This window comes from Thamnophis elegans, chromosome 3, assembly GCF_009769535.1.
Source record: "Thamnophis elegans isolate rThaEle1 chromosome 3, rThaEle1.pri, whole genome shotgun sequence".
NCBI classification, from domain to species: domain Eukaryota; kingdom Metazoa; phylum Chordata; class Lepidosauria; order Squamata; family Colubridae; genus Thamnophis; species Thamnophis elegans.
The window spans coordinates 37,742,751-37,766,053 of record NC_045543.1 but is presented as its reverse complement, the minus strand read 5'-3'; the positions used below and the strand labels follow the sequence as shown (position 1 = coordinate 37,766,053).

The window sequence follows — 23,303 nt, the reverse complement described above, 5'->3', positions numbered from 1 at the left end:
TCTGAACCAGCAGTAATGCTGGGAGCAACCCACCCCTGATTGTACACAGACAGTACACTGCTATTATGAATATTCCATATTGTGAATATGGAAATTTTATACATAACAAAGAAAATGGCATAATAAAAAATAATTTTTAAAAAAGGAAATTTCACCTTAGTCCTCGGTTGGATCTCTCTTTAATGATCTTTCACTCATTACTTCTTGTCCTGCCCTCAGGTACTTTGGAGGATAGGTCAACCACCTCTTCTCTGTGATAGACTCTAAAATAGTGGAAGATGACTATCATGTCACCCCTAGACCTTTTTTTGTTAGACTAGACATACAGTAGTCTCCAGGTCTTATCATATTTGATGCTCTTCTCTGCACTCTTTCTAGGGTCTCAGCATCTTTTTTGTATTGCAGCATAATAGCTCTCTAGTTCTATGTAATAATTGATAATTTAGAAAATTAAAATATCTATTTTCATATAAAAATTGTAGCAGAATATAGTTCTAATAAAGAGATGCAAGATTATAATGCAAACATGGTTCCCACTGAAATGACAAGATGTAAAACAAAAAGGCAATTATATGTATTGATCTTTGTTTATCTACCTTTGAACTGAAGTGTTGGCCAATTGTTAGGTCAGATCAATAATTCAATAGTTGAACTATGCAGCTCCACAACATTACATGATCATATCTCCCCGCATTTTCTTGATTACCGTCAATTGAGAGGCATCACTTGCCCGAGGGGCTCTTTGGAAAAAAGTACTTCTAGCAGCCTTCTGAAATCAGGACAGATAAGGGAACCACCTACCTTGATGCAGAATAGATGGGAGATCATTCCTGAGCTGAGAAGCTATAATTGAGAAGGCCTGTTCTGAGCTGCTGTCCCTTTAACATGGAGGTAAGGGAGAGAGCACTGCTGGCTACATCAAGCATGTATCAGGGGACAGATTCTTCTCTGAACAAATGGCCCCAAAGTAGCATCCTCCTTATCTAGCAATGCAGAAAGCTTCAAAAATAGATTTCCAAGGATTAAAAAACTCAAATAACAAGGCTTATTGTAGAAAAACTACAGGCTGTAACTAAGGAATCTAGCCATGAATCAAATGTAGGCCTTATCTAGAATGAATTCAACATTTAAAAACAATTTCACCTCTTTCTCCTATCTGACCTCTCAACTTTGAATTTTAGTCCTGCCTTAGGCATGAAAGCCAGCTGAGTGACTGGGTCAATCATTCTCTCAGACCAACCCACCTCACAGGGCTGTTGTTGTGGTGGAGGAAGGTTTTATGAATGTGTGCCACCTTGATTTATTTATAAAAATAATAAAGGCAATAAAGACAAATTTGTCATTGGTGCACCTGGGTGACCCATAATTGTAGATTAAACCTATCCCTTAATTGCCCGACTGGTCCAGGCACTTGCCTCCCACTTGTTACTAGTAGAATGAGTTGGAAGGGACCTTGGAAGTCTTCTAGTCCAGCCCCCTGCTCAAGCAGGAGATCCTATACCATTTCAGACAAGTTACTGTCTGGTCCAAGGGTGTCAAATCAAGGCCTGGGGGCTGGATCTGGCCCGTGGGGTGCTTAGATCTGGCCTGCAGGGTTGCCCTAGAACCAGCAAAGGACCTGCCCATGATGCCTCTGCCAGCAAAAACTGAGCTCACAAGGGCCACAAGTGATATCAAGCTGGCCACACACACCCCGGCCATGCCCCCCCCCCCACGTCAAACACAACCCTGATGTGGCCCTCAATGAAATCAAGTTTGACACCCATGGTCTAGTCTCTTCTTAAAAACCTCGAGTGATGGAGTGCTCACGATTTCTGTAGGCAAGGTGTTCCATGTGAAGTTCCCAGAAGACGACCTAATTAATTTACGAGCCTCCAGACAAAGTTCAAAAGAAATCCAATCATTTATTAGGATCGACATTCTGGCGTGGACTCCTGTGGAGCTGAAACTGCTTTCACTTAATTGCATTTGCACTTTACTCCCTGTAGCTCCTCCCTTCTGTGTCATAATTCATATTCTCCAATTAGGCTGTAGACATGAGATCTGACTCCGGCCAAAGGCATGCATGGAATTTTCCCTTCCATGCCAGCCTGATAATAGTCATGGCAGCACTTTAGAAGTTGACATTCTGCTGGGTAATTGTCCTCACTGTTAGGAAGTTTTCTCTTAACTCCAGATTGCTTCTCTTTTCCAACCATTGTTTCTTGTCCTGCCCTCTGGTGCTTTGGAGAGTAATTTTATCCCCTTTTCTTTGTGGCAGCCCCTCAACTACTGGAATACTGCTATCATGTCACCCCTAATTCATCTTTTCTTTAGACTAGTCAAACCCAAATCCTGCAGCCATTCTTCATATGTTTTAGTCTCCAGGCCTTTGATCATCTTAGTTGCTCTTCTCTGAACTTTTTCCAAGGTCTCAACATATTTTTTGCGGTATGGTGACCAAAATTGTTTGCAGTATTCCAGGTATGGTCTTACTAGGGTTTGATAAAGCGGTACTAATACTATATGAAAATATACCGGTTGGGGAACTACCAGAGGACTGCAAAAGAGTTGATGTGCTTCCCATCTTAAAAAAAAAAAAAAAAAAAAAAAAGGCAGGGGGAGGGGGAAACAGACCCAGGAAACTACAGACCAATCAGCCTAACATCAATACCTGGGAAGATACTGCAAAAGATAATAAAAAAAACACCAGAATCTGCCAACATCTATCTATGAGCCATGGTGGCACAGTGGCTAGAGTGCAGTACGGCAGGCTACTTCTACTGACTGCTGGCTGCCTGCAATTTGGCAGTTCAAATCTCACCAGAATCTAGCTTCAATCCTTCCATCCTTCTGAGGTGGGCAAAATGAGGACCCAATTGTTGGGGACATTATGCTTACTCTGTAAACTGCATAGAGAGGGCTGTAAAGCACTGTAAAGCGGTATATAAGTCTAAGTGCCAGTGCCATCTAGAAATGAGTAAAGTAATAAATAAAAGCCAGGGTTTGTTGAACACAATCATGCCAAACTAATCTTATTTCATTCTTTAACACAATTATTAAATTAGTAGATCAGCGAAATACTGTGGACATAATATACTTAGACTTCAGCAAGGCACTCAACGAAGTAGTCCACAACTTACTTCTTGGTAAACTAAAAAAAAGTTGGATAGATAGCATCACCATCAGATGGATTCGCAACTGGCAGACAAACCATACTCAACGAGTAGTCCTTACATCTACATGAAGGGAAGTAAGCAGTGGGGTACCACAAGATTCTGTCTTAGGCCCAGTTCTCTTCAATATCTTCACAAATGACTTAGATGAGGGAATAGAAGGGGAACTTACCAAATTTGCAGATGATGCTAAGCTGGCAGGAATTGCCAACACCCTAAATGATAGACTCAAGATCCAGGTGAATCTTGACATACTTGAACACTAGATCCTATCTAACAAAATGAAATTCAATGTAGAGAAAAGTAAAATCTTACATTTAGGCAAGAAAAACCAAAAGTACACATATAGTCTGGGTGAAACCAGGCTTAATACCAGTAACTGTGACAGGGATCTTGGAGTCTTAGTGGACAATCAATAAAATATGAGCCAACTGTATATGGCGGCAGCCAAAAAAGCTAATGCAATCCTAAGTTGCATTAACAAAAGGATACAACCAAGATCAAGTGAAGTACTAATACCACTCTACAAAGCCTATAGAATACTTCATCGAGTTTTGGTCTATAAAAAAAAAAAGTTGAGACTCTAGAGTGTAGAGAAGAGCAACCAAGATGATTAGGGGACTGGAGGCTAAAACATACAATGAATGGTTGCAGGAATCAGGCATGGCTAGTCCAGTGAAGAGGACAAGGGAAGACATAATAGCAACGTTCCAATATTTGAGGGTCTGCCACAGAGAGGAAGGGGTCAAGCTATTTTTCAAAGCACCTGAAGCCCAGACAAGGAATAATGGATGGAAACTGAACACGAAGAGATTCAACCTGGAAATAAGGAGACATTTTCTGACAATGAGAACAATCAACCAATGGAACAACTTGCCTTCAGAAGTTGTGGGAGGTTTATCACTTGAAGCCTTCAAGAAGAGACTGGACTGCCATCTGTCAGAAATAGTGTAGGGTCCCCTGCTTGGGCAGGGGTTGGACTAGATGACCTACAAGGTCCCTTCCAACTCTGTTAATCTGTTATACTATATCCACATCATTTCACTGGTCTATTAATTTAGTGACTTGATCAAAGAATGAAATAAGATTGGTTTTGCGTGATCTGTTTTTAACAAACCCATTATAACTTTATTTGCTTCTAGTTATTCGCAGATTTTTTAAATTATCTTTTCCAGAATCTTCTCAGTTATTGATGTTAGACTGATTGGCCTGTAATTTCCTGGGCCAGTTTTTTTCCCCCTTTCTTGAAGATGGGAACCACATCAGCCCTTTTCCAATCATCAGCTACTTCCCCAGTGTTCCAGGATTTTTGATAGATATAGTAAATGGTTGACATAACATCTGCCAGCTCCTTCAGAACTCTGGGATGTAATGTCAGTTCCTGGTGATATATATTCATAAAGGTCAGATAGGTGTTCTCTTACCATTTTCTTGCTTATTTTAATTTCTATTTCTAGTTTGTGTTTTACAGTAGTTTTTTTTGGAGGGGGGGTACATTGGGCTATAATTTCTTTTTGCATGAAAGTTGATGACTCTCTCCCTGCCCGCCAGTGCTTATCAAGAGCTGAACTTCACTGTTCACACTACAGCACTGAACTGTAGTTCAATGCATCTCCTCCTTAGGTGCACAAATCTAGACTATGGAATTCTATTTCTGTGCTTTTTGTGGGGCAGTATGTGTGTGCATGTACTTTTGGACTCAACTCGCATTGTGAAAATTCCATTTTCTTCCTCATATGGTCTGTTCACCTCTCTTTGTAATTGATATATGTTCTTCGACCATTCATTTTTTTCTACTGTTCTACACATTTCAGTGCTTGTGGATTGGCCACAGCAAAGTGTTGCAATAAGCAAGATCTCTCTTCACGCTCATCCTGGAGCTAACACCTACTGAGGGGAGTGCATTTAAAACAAAAATCCTCCACAGAAATGTCCAATCCAGGCAGTGACCAGGAGGACAACATGACAACAGGACAATATCTTTATAACCTATTTATTCATAAAAATATTCTTTGTGTGCACCTAGCTGGTTTAGCCACAATCTGACCCCTTCCCTTCACATTTCTTTAAAAAAAAAAAAGATTTTCTGTCACGTCATACAACATTTTGACCTCAAAAATATAGGGGAAAAAACCTATTTTAGAGGTTACCTGCTGCTAGTATTTCTCCATAAATAGACAGCAACAGATCAGAAAAGAGGCACCAGACCTTCATTTTTAGAATAAGTACTTTCTGCCTGGTGTGCAAGAATAGCAGCCTCCCAACTCTTAAGCCTTCCAGGTGTTTCAGTGGAACTTTTGGGGGACAGTAGCATAAAAATCCATAAAAGTATTTTGTAAAAAGAACTGTGAAATGATAAAATAACTGTGTAAAGTTAAAAAGTTCCATAAAAGAATCTGCATAATTTATGTTTACTAAACTCAGAAGCACCATCAGTTCAATATTTCTTTACAATGTTTTGAAGACAGATAAAAATGTAAGTTTAAGTTCCATTTTTTGTTGACTTTTCCTGAAATTCCAGTCATTCAATATCTTATCTAACATGACAGCTCACTACTGACATTCTACAACTTGTTAAACAGAAGAGAGTTTGGAGGTTTTCACAAGATCTATGAACCAAATCTAAACCACTATTCTAATCTCTAGATACAGAAAAGACTGATAGCATTTCCTTACCTTATTTTGAATGTACAGTTCAAAATAATCTACAGTTTCATCTGTGAGTTGCTTCATAGTAAGGATTTGCCTTCTATATATATCAAGAAAAAGCTTTTGGATATTTATCAGAAGCATTAATTTCACATCTGGTTTTCTTGTCTGCTACTTTAAAATCGTGTTTTCCCTAGCGATAAAAAAACATTGCAAAATTCATCTCCACTTAACTGATATTTCCAGTCCAATTTTTTTTTTTTACTTTTAGAATTTTGTTAAGAAAGGCAGTTTTCCTATATATTGGAGAAATTTAAATACCAAACATCAGAACATTTCTTAGATAGAGGCTCAGTTCAATCTTCCCAATATCATCGGTAAAATATTATGTTTCTATTCAGACCTTTGCTTCTGCACCTGTGTGCCTATTTTTACCTGTTTTCAAATTACAGTCTATGGACTTTGTTCCTTATCTCTCCTTTCTGTCTCTTGTTATATTGACAATAAATGCCATGTCATGTAATTTGCTTTTATTTCTTGACTGTAAATACAAAACTGAGCTGTCCCTTGTTAATTGCCAGTTGCCTAAAGAAGCATACAAATATGCAAATTATATAAAAAAAGGAAGGCAACTGTTTGGCCCCTTTATCAGTGGAAAAGGAGTACAATATGCAAAATGTTGTATCAAGATAACAGAACATAGGAGACACTCCATCTTGTGCCAAAATTATTGTATGTTGCTAGTAGGGTTTTGACTGCCATTGATGCCATAAGAGACTGTCTTGGCATACCAGGCAAAGCTAAGGACACAGTATCTGTGCTTTGGTTCACGTCTATTAGTTTGATATGCCACATTTCTCCCTAATGCTATAAATGATACCTCTCAGATTATAACCTGAACTATTTCCCCCCATATATACTTACCTGCGCCTCAAGATCTTCTAATGAAGCCTTCCATCAAAGGAGGCCACTACAAGCCAGAGTGTTTTTTCTCTTGGGGCATCCCATTTATGCAATGTTCTTCCCAACTGGTGTGCACAGTAGCATCATTTTGTATTTTGTTTGATTCTGTTGTGTATGTTTCCACTCACATTTTAAAGCATGTCTTGTTGTAAGCCACCCATAAAGATTTCATTTTTAAAAATAATTTAAAACTTTTAAAAATTATATGATTACAAATCAATTTGAATAAGGGTGAGGGTTCAAGCTCAAGATTGGCTTGGACACTAGGAGCATTCCCTCTTTGTTCTTTTAAATAAGAAATTGGTATACATGAGATTTATTTATTTTTAAGTATAACCAACACAAATCAGGAGTAAGTTGTCCATTTCTAGTGATTAAATATTTTTGAACATGGAATCCTATAACTGTAATGGCCATTTTTCTGTAACCATTAAATTTAGATTTGAGCAAATCACTCCAATTCAATTACAGCAACTTTAGGGTTTTTTTAAAAAAAGTTTTCTTAGTATATAAGGGGGAAACATCAAAATGCCTGCAGTTGCTTCAATTTTAACAGTTTCCATACTTTTTTAGCATCAAGGACAATAGGTCTTGGAAAATTCTAAGCCTGCAATTTCAGTTGAATATCTTCAGTGGTTTCCACACAATACTTTTTTGAAGTATTTCTTTCTGGATCTCTTTTAAAGCAAAAAGGGTGGCATGACAAAACACAGGGCAGCCAATACTGCCTAATAGTCCAGCAAAGAGCCTTAATCACATTGAACGAATGAATGACAACTGATAAAGATAATATATGATATGATATTCTGCCTCTGATCACTGGATTTGTGGAGCCCTAAAAGAGCTGATATTGCAAACTTGGGGAGGAGCCCTCAGCACTGGCAGGCTTGATTGGGCCAATGTTATACCTTGAAGCAAAGAGAGGTTATAGAGTTGGTGGTCACAGGGATGGAAGCTTGCATTATATATAGACTTTTCATCTTTTATTCATGAACACATTCCATTTAGGCTGTTACCTCTTTGTGTTAACTCATCACCATTTCACTTACTGATGAAACTTAAACTTTGTATGCACAGAATTTCAAAGGAGATTTGACCCAATAGTCAATTCCTGACTGATTTGCCTTGCTTGTGTTGGACCCCCAATGGTGTTTCCAAAACCAGCACAGAAATGTAATGATGCATTAGCATGTCAGACTGAAAAATTAAGCTTGTAACTAGGTGCTCAGGAAACTGAGAGGTGAATGAAGCCCAAACAATGTTAACATTTCCATCACAGAACAGGTCTAAGAGGCAGAAAGTTTAAGAAAATGACAAATGAAGTGGGCCAGTTACATTGGCCAGCCTCTCATTGGGCAACTTTGCAAATTGTTTTTAACAACCCTAGAAGCAGCAGAATCTATCAAATCTGCAAAATGGATGCTTTTGATTAAAGCTCTGGCCAATCAAAGCAAGGGATAAAAACAGCAAGAGGTAAAAACTGCGCAGAGTTCGAGTGGTATGTCCATTTATGTAAAAAGACAGCTCTGAATAGATGGGATATCTAAAAATAGGATTTAAATGGGGGAAAGTTCAGTAAAAGCAAGGCAGCGGAAACCAGCAAATTGTTATAGTTTTATTCCTCTGAACCTGAATTCACATGCTGTTCTCTACTGATTAGACCGGCTCTACCAGACATATCCACAGCAAGCCACAAATTTGTCAAAATAGTGAAATGCGTGCCTTGACGTCATGATGTAAACTTCACCCATTATGTACTTGCAAAGAGAGTTTGTGTTGCAATACCATAGCACACATTTTGTTATTTGTTCCTTGTACGCCTTACTCAAGTGTGGCTTTTCTTTCACCTTCACCCTTATTCACCCTCACCCTCAAAGGAATACAGTATATTGCTCAGCCCATTTATGATGTTAATGGTACCATCAAATACACTTCATAAATTAAGTAAACTGAGGTAGACAAGGTTTCTGCATAAATAATTGATTTCAAGGATATATTCCATTATATTCACATAAAGATTTCTGTAGTCCCTTGATATTACACAAATACAAAGATGAAAGTGGACAGAGAACCCATTTTTCCCCAGATGTGGAAATACAATAAGTTGAAAGAAATCAAGGAGAATCTTTGGCAATAACTAAAAGTATATCTGAAAAATGATGTCATGGATCATAGTATGATTAGTTGCCTTTTATAGTATCAATCATTGCAACTTACAAATTTCTCTTCTTTGCAACATTATCACACACTATAAAATCCTAAACACTCACACAATTCTGTATTATATACAGCATTAGATTTTACAGTATAAATGTAACATCTTGCAATATATGAACCATTTTTTTTCCTATTCAATAGTTAATTATAGCTTTCCATGGTCAATTTTTAGTACAGTAAAATAAAACTAAAGTGCAACAAACATGAAATTCACTTAACAAAAACAAAATGCAAAGAAGATTTTAATATATGCTGAAGATTTGGCTTTATAACAAATGGATTGCCATGATTCAAACTAGAGTTCACTTGCATATGTCTTACTGTCCTAATCAGTCAGCTCCATGTATCAAGGGAGCCTCCTGGTGGCCATAGTCTTCTATTACAGTCTGATAATTTAAAATCATAATTTATTTTTTTCTTAAAAGCACAATATCATATTGCTACTGTCACAATTGCACCTGGCACTTAAGTAAGATTTATCCAACTTTTTTTCCACAAAGAGAGCATAATATTCAACAGGGATCCCTCACTTGATCATCTGAGTCTCTTCACTGGCATCATAGAATTCTTCATTGTCACTTTCGGTCCTGGATGAATCTTGGTCAGACTAAAACAGAAGTTAAGAGTTTCATTACAGTAATACTTCTTCAGCATGCTTTGGATAAAATATTTAATAGGCTCAATCTTGAGACTGCAATAATATTTTACCAATTTATGGATGGAAGACAGAAGTCTTTAGCAAGTTTACCTTCTCTTATTGTTTTTAGCATTCCAACTGCACTAGACCTAATATTAAGAATAATTTACAAAGATTTTAAGGATTTAAAAAGTATTTAAATAGCATACATGAAAATGCAGTAACAACTAATGGGAACTAAGCAAACTGGTATATTCCAATAAATGTATATTTTTAAATTTCATTAGAAATACTATACAATCTGTACCCATTAAGAAAGCTGAGTGCCGAAGACTTGATGCTTCCAAATTGTGGTGATGGAGAAGACTCTTGAGAGTCCCTTAGATTGCAAGGACATCAAATAGGTCCAATCCTAAAAGAAATCAACCCTGACTGGAAAGACAGATATTGAAGCTGAAGCTCAAATGCTTTGGCCACCAAATGAGAAGAAAGGACTCACTGGGAAAGACCCTGATGTTGATAAAGATTGAAGGCAAAAGGAGAAGATTACGGCAGGGCCTGAGAGGAGTAAATAGTGTCATTGACCCAGTGGACATGAATTTGGGCAGACTCAGGGACACATAGGAGGACAGGGGGTGGTGGTCGGCGTGCTGTGGTCCATTGGGTTGCAAAGAGTCGGACATGAACAACAAAAATTCAATCTGTGCCCCAGTGAGTCATAGTTTCAGAGATACTGTATTTCCTTACCTAAACAAAAACAAAAACAAAATGACCATGTGCAGGCAAAAAGCAGTGGGAGCAGCTGTGACTTTGAAATTCCTCCAGACTTCCCCATTCAATTTCCTTGTGAGAAGCTGGCAGAAAACATCAGAAATCTTTGTTCCTTCCTTCCATCCTTCCTCCTTCGAATTCCTGCCAGCTTTCCCATTTCCAGCATGAAAATCAGTGGGGCAGCCAGCAGGAAATTGCAAGGCTAATAGAAGAGATTCTGTTACGATGTCTCTTCTTCCATCTTCAATTCTCATCATTGGCACTAATTATGCCTATTTGACTGTGGTTTAAAATACCGTATGAAACAACCTCTGTAGATTATAAATCATACTTTATAATTTATGCCAGAAAATGGGAACTATGGCTTTGAGATATAAATGAATAATAGTTCCCTGGCCAACCAAAAATACTGGAAGTTGGGAGATATAATCAACAATATTCCACCTTCAAGCCAATTAGTATGCTATACAAAACCTGACAACTATGGCTTATTTGGAAGCCACTCAAAATATGGTTTAGCACAATGAATTAATTTGGGGATTGATTGAAAATCAGCTAGAAATTTTCATGCAAAGTAATAGAACTTGAATAATTCCGTTTGCAACACTATACAAAACAGTAGTTCTATTTTTGCTGTTGTTCTGTTTTATGTATTTTCAATTATCAGTCAGAAGATAGGGTAATGGTAAAGGTTCCCCTGGCACATATGTGCTACTCGTTCCCAACTCTAGAGGACAGTGCTCATCTCCGTTTCAAAGCCAAAGAGCCAGTGCTGTCCAAAGATGTCCCTGAGGTCATGTGGCCGGCATGACTAAACGCCAAAGGCACACGGAACATTGTTACCTTCCCACCAAAGGTGCTCCCTATTTTTCTACTTGCATTTTTACATGCTTTTGAACTGCTAGGTTGGAAGGAGCTGAGACAAGTAACAGGAGCTCACTCCTTTACGTGGCACTAGAGATTTGAACTGCCGACCTGCCGACCTGATTGACAAGAGATAAAATACATTATATAAACATAAGATAAAATACCTGTGAATCTTCTAAGATCTTCAGTGACATGGCTTCACCCTCAAGCCTTCGATATGAGCAAACTGGTATATCAGATAATGTTTCCATCAGTGGGCTATTTAGGGTTTCTGGCAGTAAGAGACTCAGAAAACCAGCTAACACACTTGCCACTCCAAACACAACATATGGCAGATACCAATATATAACTTTCTGTTAAAAAAAGAAAAGATTATTTGGGACAGCAATTATACTTTTCATGTTAATCCCACAACCCAGCTACTAAACCTTTGGCACATTTAAATCATTTTTAGATGCTCTGAACTGTGAATCTGGTATCTTCAATATACCTTAACTGATCCAAAATTATGTATTTTCAATATGTATGTTTATTCACTATACTATATATTATATTCAATAATTTCCGTACATAAGGAACTACAAGAAAATCAAGAAATGATTGGTCCACTAATAGGAGAAGATGGCAAATAGGTGATGGGTAGCAGGGAAAAAGTAGAACTGCTTAATTCCTTCTTTTCTTCTACTTTTACGCCAAGGGAAAAACAGCTGAATCTATCAAAACCAACAAAGTAAGAGACAGAAAAGGAATGCAGGTCAAAATAGGTAAGAAATTGGTAAGAGAACTCCTATCTATTCTAAAGAAGTCCAAATCGCCAGAACTAGATGGTTAACATCTCAGAGTTCTGAAGGAACTAGCAGATGTGAAGTTGGAACCACTGAACCATATCTTTCAAAGATCTTTGAGCACTGGGGAACTAACAGGGGTCCAGAAAAGAGTTGAAGTGATTCCAGTCTTCAAGAAGGGGGAAAAAGTAGATCTGGAAATGAGACACCAATCAGTTTGACATCAAAATCTTGGAAAAGATAATCAAGCAACAGATTTGTTGCTCACTAGAAGCATGGGTTTGTTAAAAACATATCATGCCAAACAAACCTTACTGCATTTTTTGATAAATTGACTAAATTAGTGGATCAAGGAAATGCTGTGGATATAGTTTACTTGGACTTCAGTAAGACACTTGACAAAGTAGACCATGGCCTACTTCTTGATAAGAGAGAACAATGTGGAATAGACAGCAATATCACCAGATGGATTTGAAATGACTGACTGCACTCAGTGTGCAGTCCTCAAAGGAACTATAACTACATGGAGGAAAGCATGCAGTGAGGTGCCTGAAGGTTCTGTGTTAGGCCCAGTGTTCTTCAACATTTTCATAAATGATCTAAATATTAGATCAAATTTGCAGATGATACCAAGTTGGGGAGAACTGCCAATACTTTCGAAAATGCAACAAGATGCAGTTCAGTGGTGAGAAAAGTAAGGTCTTGCACTTAGGCAGGAAAAGCCAGATACACAGATACAGAATAGGGAGTATTTGGCTCAACAATAATACCTGTGAGAGGGATCTAGGTAGTCTTTAAATGATGCTGAGACTCTAAGAAAGAATACAGAAAAGAAAAACAATTATGAGTGGTCTGGAGGCTAGACCATAGGATGAATAGTTAAGGGAACTAGGTATGTCACCCTAAGAGAAAGTTGACATCTGCCTTCCTGTACTAGAGAGGCTATCACAGAAAAGAAGGGGTCTACTTATTCTCCAAAATAATGAAGGCAGGAAAAGAAGCAATTTATGGAAACTCATTAAAGAGGTCCAAACTAGAATTAAGGAGAATCTTCCTGATAGTGAGAACAATTAATCAATGGAACAGTTTGCCTCCTGGAATTGTAGGTATTCCATCACTGGAGTTTTTCAACAAAAGATTGGACAACCATTTGTCCAATAACCTCCAATAAGGTCACCTGTCTTGGGCACGAGGTTGGACTAGGAGACTTCTAAGGTTCCTTCCAGCCCTGTGATTCTGTGAAAATTATGCAAGCACAGATAAATATACAAAGCTATACTAGGCAGAATTAAGTTATCTGAAGAAGAGGACAAAATAGAAGGGAAAAAAGTTGGTGAAAAACTTGATTCTGATCTATAATACCTTACTCATGCCTTTGATTTAAAGGGGAAAGTACAACGTAATTCTCATGAAGCAGAATGAATTTCATTCTTTTGCAATATGGATTGCCTCCAACTGTTTTAGAAAACACACAATGAATCACTGAAATTTGCAACAAAATTTGGGACTAGATTTCTCATCACATCTCACACATTCTAGATTAGAGTTCTTAATCTGGATTCCTTTTAGACATAGGATAAATCCTATGAAAATTAAATGAAAATGAAAAATGCATCTACTTCAAGTGCATAAAACACAAATACAGACTGCTGCCAAGGAAACTCATGAAAGAAATAATAATGCAGCGTCAGATTTTTCCCCTTGATTGGGTTATATAAAATCCTTTTGTCTTATCGCTGGTTTCACCTCCTTTGATATCTGCTCCTTTTTTCCTTAGAAGGAGGGGAAATTTGATATGAAACAGGATATCCCCTTTTGTTTTTTTCCTGGACTTTTCTTAGTACGTTTCTAAAATGCCAAAGGAGCTGAGGCAATGCTTCCTGCTTTGGCTTGGCCCTTAAGAGGAGGAAAGAACTCTGAGAAGGTTGATAACATGAAGACTGAATCCACCTGAAACACTGATAGGGATATGGCCTGACCCTATGTAAAAATCCCTTCCCAAGAAATTGAAAAGGGTTTAAAGAAAACACAATCCACTCAATTTAAACCTGTCTTTCCATGGAATGGTCATAGACCTTCAGAGTCCATGAAAACCAGACTTTACAGAACCAGTCAGAAATAGGGGGAAAAAACACTTTCCAGTGGATTTTAAAAAGAAGGGGTAGCTCAATTTGGTCTGGGCTTGCAAATTCCAAGTTAAGAAAGAATCCCCATAGAAAGTTGGATTGGTAATCTAGGAAAAATATAGTTATCTATATTAGTGGAAACATATAGTGGCTGATGAAAACTACAATGAAATTAGCATTTTGACTCGAGGAAGTCATCCAAGTCCCTTTGGTAGCCCTTCTATCCTTATTTTAGTCTACTATGGTTTTCTCTGTGTATATGTATTTCTGGCTGGAAAAGCATCAGTTGAGATAAACTGTAAAAGTTACAGCTCTTTTGTTTTTCAGATCCCATTTGTTTTGGTAATGGTGATATGCAGTAGAATAAAGTAGATAGTGCAGCATAATGAACAGGCTTTCCTTAGGCATGCAGTGGAATTGTGGTGAAAGGCTGAGTGATTCCAACTCAAAGGAGTGCCGACCCATTATATCCCAATAATCTTGTGCAAGAGTGTCCCAGTTACAACCTGTGTTTATAACCCTGTATGTCCAAATTGATGCAGCAATCATGCCAAGAATGGCTAAGAATGTTCTTCCCCTCCATCATCCAAACAATCAGAGCTTAGAGCAGAGGTGTCAAACTCAAGGCAAGATGTGGTCGCATCCAGTCCGCGGGGCTATCCTGGAAAATGTCAGGGGCTGGCCTATATCGGTTCAGCCCAGTCTACCCGTATCACTTCTGGCCAGTCTACCCAATGCAAAAGGGAAACATCTGGCTAGCATGGCTTTGGGCCAGTATTAACCTTCGGGACAAAGTTCTGATCAACATGATTCGCTTCGGCCAGGTCTATCCAATGTAAAGAGGAAACATGCCAGCAGTTTGGGGAGTGGCATCAGGCTGGCAATGCCCATCCAGTCAGCCATGCCCAGTGAGTGACATCAAACTGGCCACACCCATTCAGTTGGCCATACACCCCCCCCCCCCGAGGTCAACCACAGCCCTGATGTGACCTGCAGTGAAATTTAGTTTGACACCCCTGGCTTAGAGGATCTTAGAGTTCGATCCTAGGTAGAGGCAGATGTAGGGTCCCCTGCTTGGGCAGGGGTTGGACTAGATGACCTGCAAGGTCCCTTCGAACTCTGTTAATCTATTAATATGTCACACAAGTTGCCCTGAAAAATGAATACACTGGATATAAACATGTTGATCACTCTGTGGGAAAAGGCAAGAACTTTGTCTTGAAGGTTAATACTGCAACTTATTGCTTCATTAGATGTTGCTTTTATATTCTAGTTACTGCCTCCCTCCTGGGTCAGAAGAATAAATAAAGAAATGCTACTTCCAAACTTTGCAGAAGAGAGGTCTTTCTGAAAGTCCACAGTACAAATGCAATGGAAACAGAGACCAGCAACCAGATGGTAGGTGGCAGGCTTGCAATGAGCAAATTGGAGTCTTCAGTAGACCTAGAATGTCCACAGTGTATGTGGTCTTCCATTTTCCCATGGAAAACACCACTTTCCTGCAATATCATCTTGGATTGTTTTGCACTGTCTCAACCGTGGGCTTGCAATGAGAGCCCATTATGAGGACATGTTCTCAGCAAGTGGGGCTACCTCTCTGAGCCAGGACAAGGGGATTGTGTAGCTGCAATCCTTATCATAAAATCTGTCTCTAAAAAACAATACCATAACTGTTGTGGCCCGGCAGGATCCGTAGGCAGACTCACAGAAGATGATTAAGCACAGGTGGTTGTTGATTGGCCCCTCCCAAGAGAGATTATAGGTGAGGTGTTGGGAGGGGACATTTGCAGGAAACAACCGTTCGAATTAGTAGTTAAGAAAATCTAACTGTGTATTCTAGCCGTGTCTGTTCGTTTGGACTATTTGCGTTGCTTCGTTTGAACTATCTGGGTTGCTGCAGAGCCACTCTATTGAATGTGAGTTGCCTGGGCCCTCAGCCAAAGGATTCATTATCTCAGTAATTGAACAGTGGCAAACAGCCAAGCCTGTGTTCTGGTTTATTCACAGGCGGGAGGGGGGGGGATTCACAACACATAACAGTACCAGTTCTCTTGCAATGAAACAATTTAAATAAATGTCTGTAGATTCTCAGTCATCCATGTCATGGTTGTCCTAAAGGTGCCTTTTCAGGAGAAAAAGGGACAACCATGACCTGGATGACTAAGAATCTCTACAGATTTTTAGCTATACAATTTGGGATGAACATCCTTTGAATTGTGTGGGAGTAGAAATGGATTTCCAGAGGAAAAATTGCAGACTACAGGAACAGGAGCACTACTCAGGTGACCCTGAGGACACAGATAGACCTCCAAGTGCTTCAACGACCCCCTAAAAGGATGTAAATTATCAGCTGTCTGCAAGGAATATAAATCCTTCCATTCCCCACTATCCTGTCAGAGCTGAAGAAGCTTTTTGGATGAGAAGCAAAACCACTTCAAAAGAAAAAACAAGAAAGTCCAGTCGCCTCTTGAAAAAGCACCTTTGGGACAATTTAAATAAATCTACACATTTATGCTAATCCCATTTGGAGGTGCAATGGGTATGAAAAGAATAGAAAAAAATTGAGACATACCAGAGATGGGACAAAAGGAGCAATAATTCCACCAACTCGTGAAAACATAGAACAGGTTCCCATTCCAACATTCCTTTAAGGAAAAAAAAACCACAATGATATTCATGTGATGGTTTCTCTTCTGATTTAGGATTGGAGTTATACTTCTAAATCCAAGACATTTAGGAAGTCTTAGTGTCAGGCCTGGAGCAATATTTTCTTGTGGATCTCAGGCCTGCCACACTTTCTATTATTCTACTATGCATTTGCTATTGTGGGAAAATGGGAGGTGGGATTGTACGGAGTTAGATGATATATAGCCATAACAAAATTCTTTCTAGAAAGCCAAGGTCATCCTTTGTCTCTGCACCTCTGCAGCTGACTAGAACTGGATAGGTGGAAACTGCGAGCATGGCAGTGGAAGATTGAACCATGTGATGGACTTGTGGATGTGGGGACTAGATCTTGAACTTTCAACTGGGTGGGAAAACCAGGAAACCTTCAGATTCGGGTTTTCCCAGATGTGCCAACATGGATCTCTTAATGAATTGGAACCTTGAGCAATACTTTGCCTTCGATTCTGATTTACTTTTGGATGCTATTTGGAATCCTGGCACTTAGAAGTTAAAATAATTATTTGAGGGCATAATTTTTTTAAACATTTATGATAATTGTACCACTGGAAATCCCAAAGCTACACAAAACTTTGAAAGCTTTTGAGAGAAAGGGGGGGGGGGGGAATCAACCAGCAATAATGTCAATGACATTTCAATTCAATTCAGAATAGAATTGGAAGAGATCTTGGATGTCTTCTAGTCCAATCCCCTGATCAAGCAGGAGACCCTATACCATTTCAGACAAGTGGCTGTCCAGTCTCTTCTTAAAACCTCCAGTGATGAGAACCCACAACTTCTGAAGGCAGACTGATCCATTGGTTAATTGTTCTCACTATTAGAAAGTTTCTCCTTAATTCCAGGTTGCATCTCTCCTTGATATGTTTCCATTCATTGTTTCTTGTCCTGCCCTCTGGTGTTTTGGAAAATAAGTTGAGCTCCTCTTCTTTGTGGTAGCCCCTCAAATACTGGAATACTGCTATCATGTCACCCCTAATCCTTCTTTTCTCTAGATTAGTCATACCCAAATCCTGCAACCATTCTTCATATGTTTTAGTCTCCAAACCTTTAATCATCTTAGTTACTCTTTTTCCAAAGTCTCAATATCTTTTTTGTAATGTGGTGACCAAAACTGGATGCAATATTCTAGGTGTGGTCTTACTAATATTTTATAAATCAGTACTAATTCATCACATGATTTTGATTCCATGCCTCTGTTTATAGAACCATTATAAGGTCCATTGTTGAAGTCTGTCAAGATCCTTTTGGATCCTGAGCTTGTTTTCTGGAGATTCCTGCCAGTTTAATGACATCTGCAAATTGGATGAGCTCCCCTTCTAGTCCTTCATCTAAATCATTTATGAGATATTGAAGAGTACTGTACCTATTTAATTTTACTTATATTTAAATTAAATCAGATTAAGTCATGAATTTAATTCTAAGCAAGATTGTTCTGGCCTTAAATAAATTCAAATAAAAAATAAGCAAGCATGCTTGGAAACAGGAACATTTTTTTTTCTAGCCTGAAAATATATTTTATTCCTTGACTAAGATTACTTCAATTTAGCCTACATACACTCTAATTAGACCAATACCTACTAAATATTTTAAACAGATTATTAGATACTAATGTTTTTTCATAAGATAGGCAAATCCTTGGGTTTTCTCATCAATGTCTTACACACAAAGATAGTAGATTCAAGTTTCCTCATTGCCAGCTGGTTCACAGAGCTTGTATTTTGACCTCTATTTCTTCATTGACACAAACTATTAGTACGATAAATAGTTATTTAACTACTTTGATATCTTGGCAGGGACTTAGTATCTTTTTTAGTTAGAAGTCAGTTATTTCTTATAGGTTTTTTCCAGGCTTTACTTCCTCTTCCTATTTTTCTCCACAACAATCCTGTAAGGTAGGTAGGCTTAAGAGAGAATGACTGACAAAATATCAATGAGTTTCTACCGACTAAGGGTAGATTCGAGCCTGGGTCACCTTGCCCCTAGTCTAACCGGTTAAACATTATATTTCAGACAGAGCTCAAATTCTAATATATAAATTCAAATGAGCATCAACTCTGATATTCCTGATTTGCTGCCTCTCTGCTGAATGTGAGACTCTTAAGAATGGTATTCTACTTCCACAAAAACAGAATGGATAAGTAGATCACATAAAATTACATTAAGTGACTACAAACCAAACTTGACTTACCTGATAACGGTAGGATAGAGTTCTGATGTGTAAATATACACAATGTTAAAGGCTGAACTGATAGTTAGTTTTCCAAGTAAAGACAAAGAACGGTTGTTCACAATTGCAAATACTCCTGTAGCTGTTGGAACAAAAAAGGATGACTTTTAGAATTTGATTTATCCCAGAATTGGTTTATTTATGTATCAAATTTAGGCACTGCCCTTCATCTCTCCAGGCAGTCCTATGCAAAGTTGTCCCACCACAGGTCCCCTCCCTGTGCTGAACTCCTGAGATCTTCTTTATGGATGGCTTTGATTTGTATTTAGAGTATTTATGTGATAGACTACCATTGACAATCAGAACTAAATAAAATCATATGATCTTATTAAAAACACACAATTTTTTTTTGTTTAGTAAAGAAAAACGTTTTGTAATACTGTGTTTCCCCGAAAATAAGGTCCCGTCTTATTTTCTTATTTTCTTTTGACCTCCGAAATAAGCGCCAGGGCTTATTTTGGGGGGGATGTCTTAAATTTTTTTGCCCTACCCTTCAGGGCAGCTCAGTGTCCCAGAGAAGCCAAAAATGATGCTTTGGTTCCAGCCTCTGCTCCCACAAAAGGCATTGCTGGCGCTCTCTTGTACAGTTCTGGGGTGATGACAGTGTCAGCGTGGGATTCTGATGTAATTTCCACAATTGGGATAATGTCAGCGTTCCAAATATCATGTAGAATTAAATCAGAGTCCATGGCAAAACGATCCTTAAAGTTCCAATTTAATAAATCAGATATCTTAGCACATCTGTGAAATCCCAATTCTGGAAATTACATCAGAATCCCACCCAGTTAAAAGTTCATGATCTTGTCCCCACACCCACACTCCATCACATGGTCCAATCTTTTTCTTCCACGCTGGCATCTACACCCAGCTGCTTCCGATCAGGTGCAAAGGTGCGGAGACAAAAGATGACCTTGAGCTTCTAGAAAGGAATTTTTTATTTTGAAACCAACACATTCTACCCCTTGCTATTCCCCCGCCCCCCTTAATGAGAGTGTGGCAGGACAAAGATTCTTAAAGCAACCACTGCAGGCCTGACAGACAGCAATGGGGAGTGTGGAATTGTTATCATTAAGCAATGCAATCACGTGTCATCACACTTTACAACCACAATGCATAATAGCAGCCATCCTAGTAGTCCCCACTGCCATTGTAAATCCAGGACTGTACACTTAGGTTAGTCTAAGCTGATAGCCTCCCAACTCTGGCAAGGTTAAAGAAATATTTTCATTGGAGAAAAGGAGTTGTGACTGCTGCCTGTCCTATGTTTCTAGGCTATGAGGTTCATAGTTCAGGGGTAACCAGAGCACTCTTAGAGAGGGGACCAACTCCACATTTGATTAACACTAGTTTCCATAATTAAATAAATCCTTTTACCTTTCTGTTGCGGAAGGAACATGACAAGGAGAGAGGCTAGTCCTCCTAGAAACAAAAATGCAGCAAGAGTCCGTTTACGGCCAAACCTGACAATCAGAAGGAAATGAAAACAAAAAAAAAAGGCAACATGAGGCGAAATTAATGAATGTATTTGATTTATATCCTCCTTTTTGTAAAAGGGCACTATTATATCATGATGCCATGAGATGAGGACAATTTGAGGACCTACTGCTTGTCATACCTGTGCTGATTTCTACTAATCACCACAGTGAGCTACACAAACTTTCCAGATAATAATGCATTTGCAGTTCTCACAATGCTTCATTTTCTTGTTAGATAAAATGTACTTTACACAGCTTTTTATGTTACCATGTTTAGTAACATCATTAAAATAGGATAGAAACTATTTTATAGTCAATTGCATCAATTAGGTTTCATAACTGAAATATCACTTCATTAATTTTCCCCAATCTTTTGTTCCAGTTGCCAAAAGTTACAAAGAACACTGAAATGATGAAGTGAGACTACTACAAAGACTACTATGGGTCTAGAAACTTGCACTATTGCAAGATGCATGTTCTTGACCTGTCCTAAAGAAAAGTCATGGTGGCGCCGTGGTTAGAATGCAGTACTGAAGGCTACTTCTGCTGACTGCCAGCTGCCAGAAGTTTTGCAGTTCAAATCTTACTGGCTTAAGGTTGACTCAGCCCTCCATCCTTCCAAGATTGGTAAAATGAGATGGTTGGGTGGATATGCTGACTCTGTAAACTGCTTAGAGATGGCTATAAAGCACTGTGAAGTTGTATATGTTGAAGTGCTATTGATATTGCTATTTTTTTTTGAGCATGTGCTCAAAAAATCACACACAAGGACTGCACATACAGGAAGTCCTTGACTTACAACCATTTAGTGACCATTCAAAGTTATGACAGCCCTGAAAAAGTGGCATGACTATTTTTCACACTTTCAAGCATTGCAGCATCCCCATAGTCTTATGAACAAAATTCAGACACTTAACAAGTGGCTCAAATTTATGTTGGTTGCAGTGTCCCGGTGTCATGCAATCACCTTTTGTGACCTTCTGACAAGCAAAGTCAGTGGGAAAGCCACTTAACAACTGTGTTACTAACTTAACAACTGCAAGGATTCACTTAACATCTGTGGTAAGAAAGATTATAAAACAGAGCAAAACTCACTTAATAACTGACTTGCTTATCAATAGAAGTTTTGGGCTCAACGCTGTTGTAAATTGAGGACTACCTATACTGAACTGGAAAATGTGTATTTTCCTGCTCATTTCTTTTCAAAAAGGAAAGCCATGCCACTATTTGGTGATGGAATCTTCAGTTAGTACAAACTTAGGGGGTCTCCAAAAAGGGATAGAAGGGAAGTACAGTCAATGGGATGTACTTGGACCATCTCATTATAAAATAAAAACATGTCTTTCATTCTAAATACATAAACTGAATGTGTAGAGATGCTTATATATGATTCCATGGACTCATGTTTTTGATCTGTCCCAAAGCATAATCTGACATATATGTAACATCTATTCAAAACTCACCATTTCTGGCCTATCAAATAGATACAGAGTGGGTATGCAGGAATCTCTATTAGACCAGAAAGAGCCAAATTAGCATAGATACTGCCACCCAGATCACCCACATTGAGAGTAAGACCATAATAAACCAAGCTGCATACAAACCTAGAGGTGACAAAAATGAAACGTGTTAATCGCAATACACTTTAACATCCTGTGTATAAAATAACTATATACTTGAAAGCAAACAAATGTGTTATGCCTGATCATCATCTACAATTTCCAGAAGACCAATTGGAGCCACAGTGGTGCAGTGGTTAGAATGCAGTATTGCAGGCTGATTCTGCCCATTGCCAAGAGTTTGATTCTGTTCAGTTCAAGGTTGCCCCATCCTTCCGGCGTCGATAAAATGAGGACCCAGTTGTTGGGGGCAATATGCTGACTTTGTAAACTGCCCAGAGTTTCAGATTTTAAGAGTAAATTATATTTAGAAGTGCACTTGGAAGTTAATATAGTAAAGACAAAATTTTGGTCTCATTTATAGATCTTCTAGCTATTAAATTTATCAGGTAAAGTTTGAAAAGAGTGTTTTAACAAATGATTTATGAGATTGTTAAGTAGATGCAAAATGTAAAATGAGGCGGGGAGGGGCATAGCTGCCTGACTCTGGAGCTTTCTGTAGCATTGTAGAGTGTGTTAGGGAAGCAAAGTGTATGATTTCATTCCTAAGTAATACAGATGCATTTGAGATAGCCATTTTCAGAGCAGCCACAATTCCATGCCTCTGAAGTTCTGGAAATCTTAAGATCACCTCACGATGGGTGATCAGGGTTCGGGAGGAGGGTGTGGAGCCAGGCATAGTGGGAAGCAAGCTCAAGACCTGACTTGTGCCTAGCTTTTGTACCATACTAATAAGAACTGCCAAGAATCGGACATAACTGAATGGATATCATTATCATCTTCTTCTTCTTCATCATCATCATCAAGTATATGTAGATAGATGTCACTTTATTCTGTTTTCTTTTAATATACTTCTAGGTAGGATTTTTGGCTTTATGTCTTTGTTGTTGTTAGTAGCGAAGTCATGTCCGACCCATCGCAACCCCATAGACAACATTCCTCCAGGCCTTCCTGTCCTCTACCATCGCCCGGAGCCTATTTAAGCCCACGCTGACTGCTTCACTGACTTCATCCAGCCACCTCATTCTCTGTCATCCCTTTCTTCTTTTGCCACTAATCATTCCCAGCATTAGGCTCTTCTCCAGTGAGTCTGGAATCTTTATTTCTTAGTTTTAGACAAATAATAT

The 23,303-nt window shown here is 38.6% G+C and overlaps 1 protein-coding gene across 2 annotated transcripts in view; it reads right to left on the bottom strand.

Annotated features, from left to right (window-relative positions):
• Nucleotides 1–8,746: 8,746 nt before the first annotated feature.
• The window catches only part of LOC116506041 (solute carrier family 22 member 15-like), a 32,782-nt gene continuing 18,225 nt past the window's right edge, over nucleotides 8,747–23,303 (bottom strand). Inside the window, exons 7-12 of one of the 2 annotated variants that reach the window (XM_032213609.1) lie at nucleotides 22,021–22,161; nucleotides 20,457–20,542; nucleotides 19,044–19,164; nucleotides 16,743–16,815; nucleotides 11,424–11,612; nucleotides 8,747–9,591 (exon numbers count right to left, since the gene is read on the bottom strand). In XM_032213609.1, coding sequence (XP_032069500.1) covers nucleotides 9,511–9,591; nucleotides 11,424–11,612; nucleotides 16,743–16,815; nucleotides 19,044–19,164; nucleotides 20,457–20,542; nucleotides 22,021–22,161 — 691 coding nt within the window. In that variant the 3' untranslated portion in view covers nucleotides 8,747–9,510. The remainder of the gene's footprint in view (nucleotides 9,592–11,423; nucleotides 11,613–16,742; nucleotides 16,816–19,043; nucleotides 19,165–20,456; nucleotides 20,543–22,020; nucleotides 22,162–23,303) is intronic. The other variant, XM_032213610.1, reaches the window with a different exon arrangement.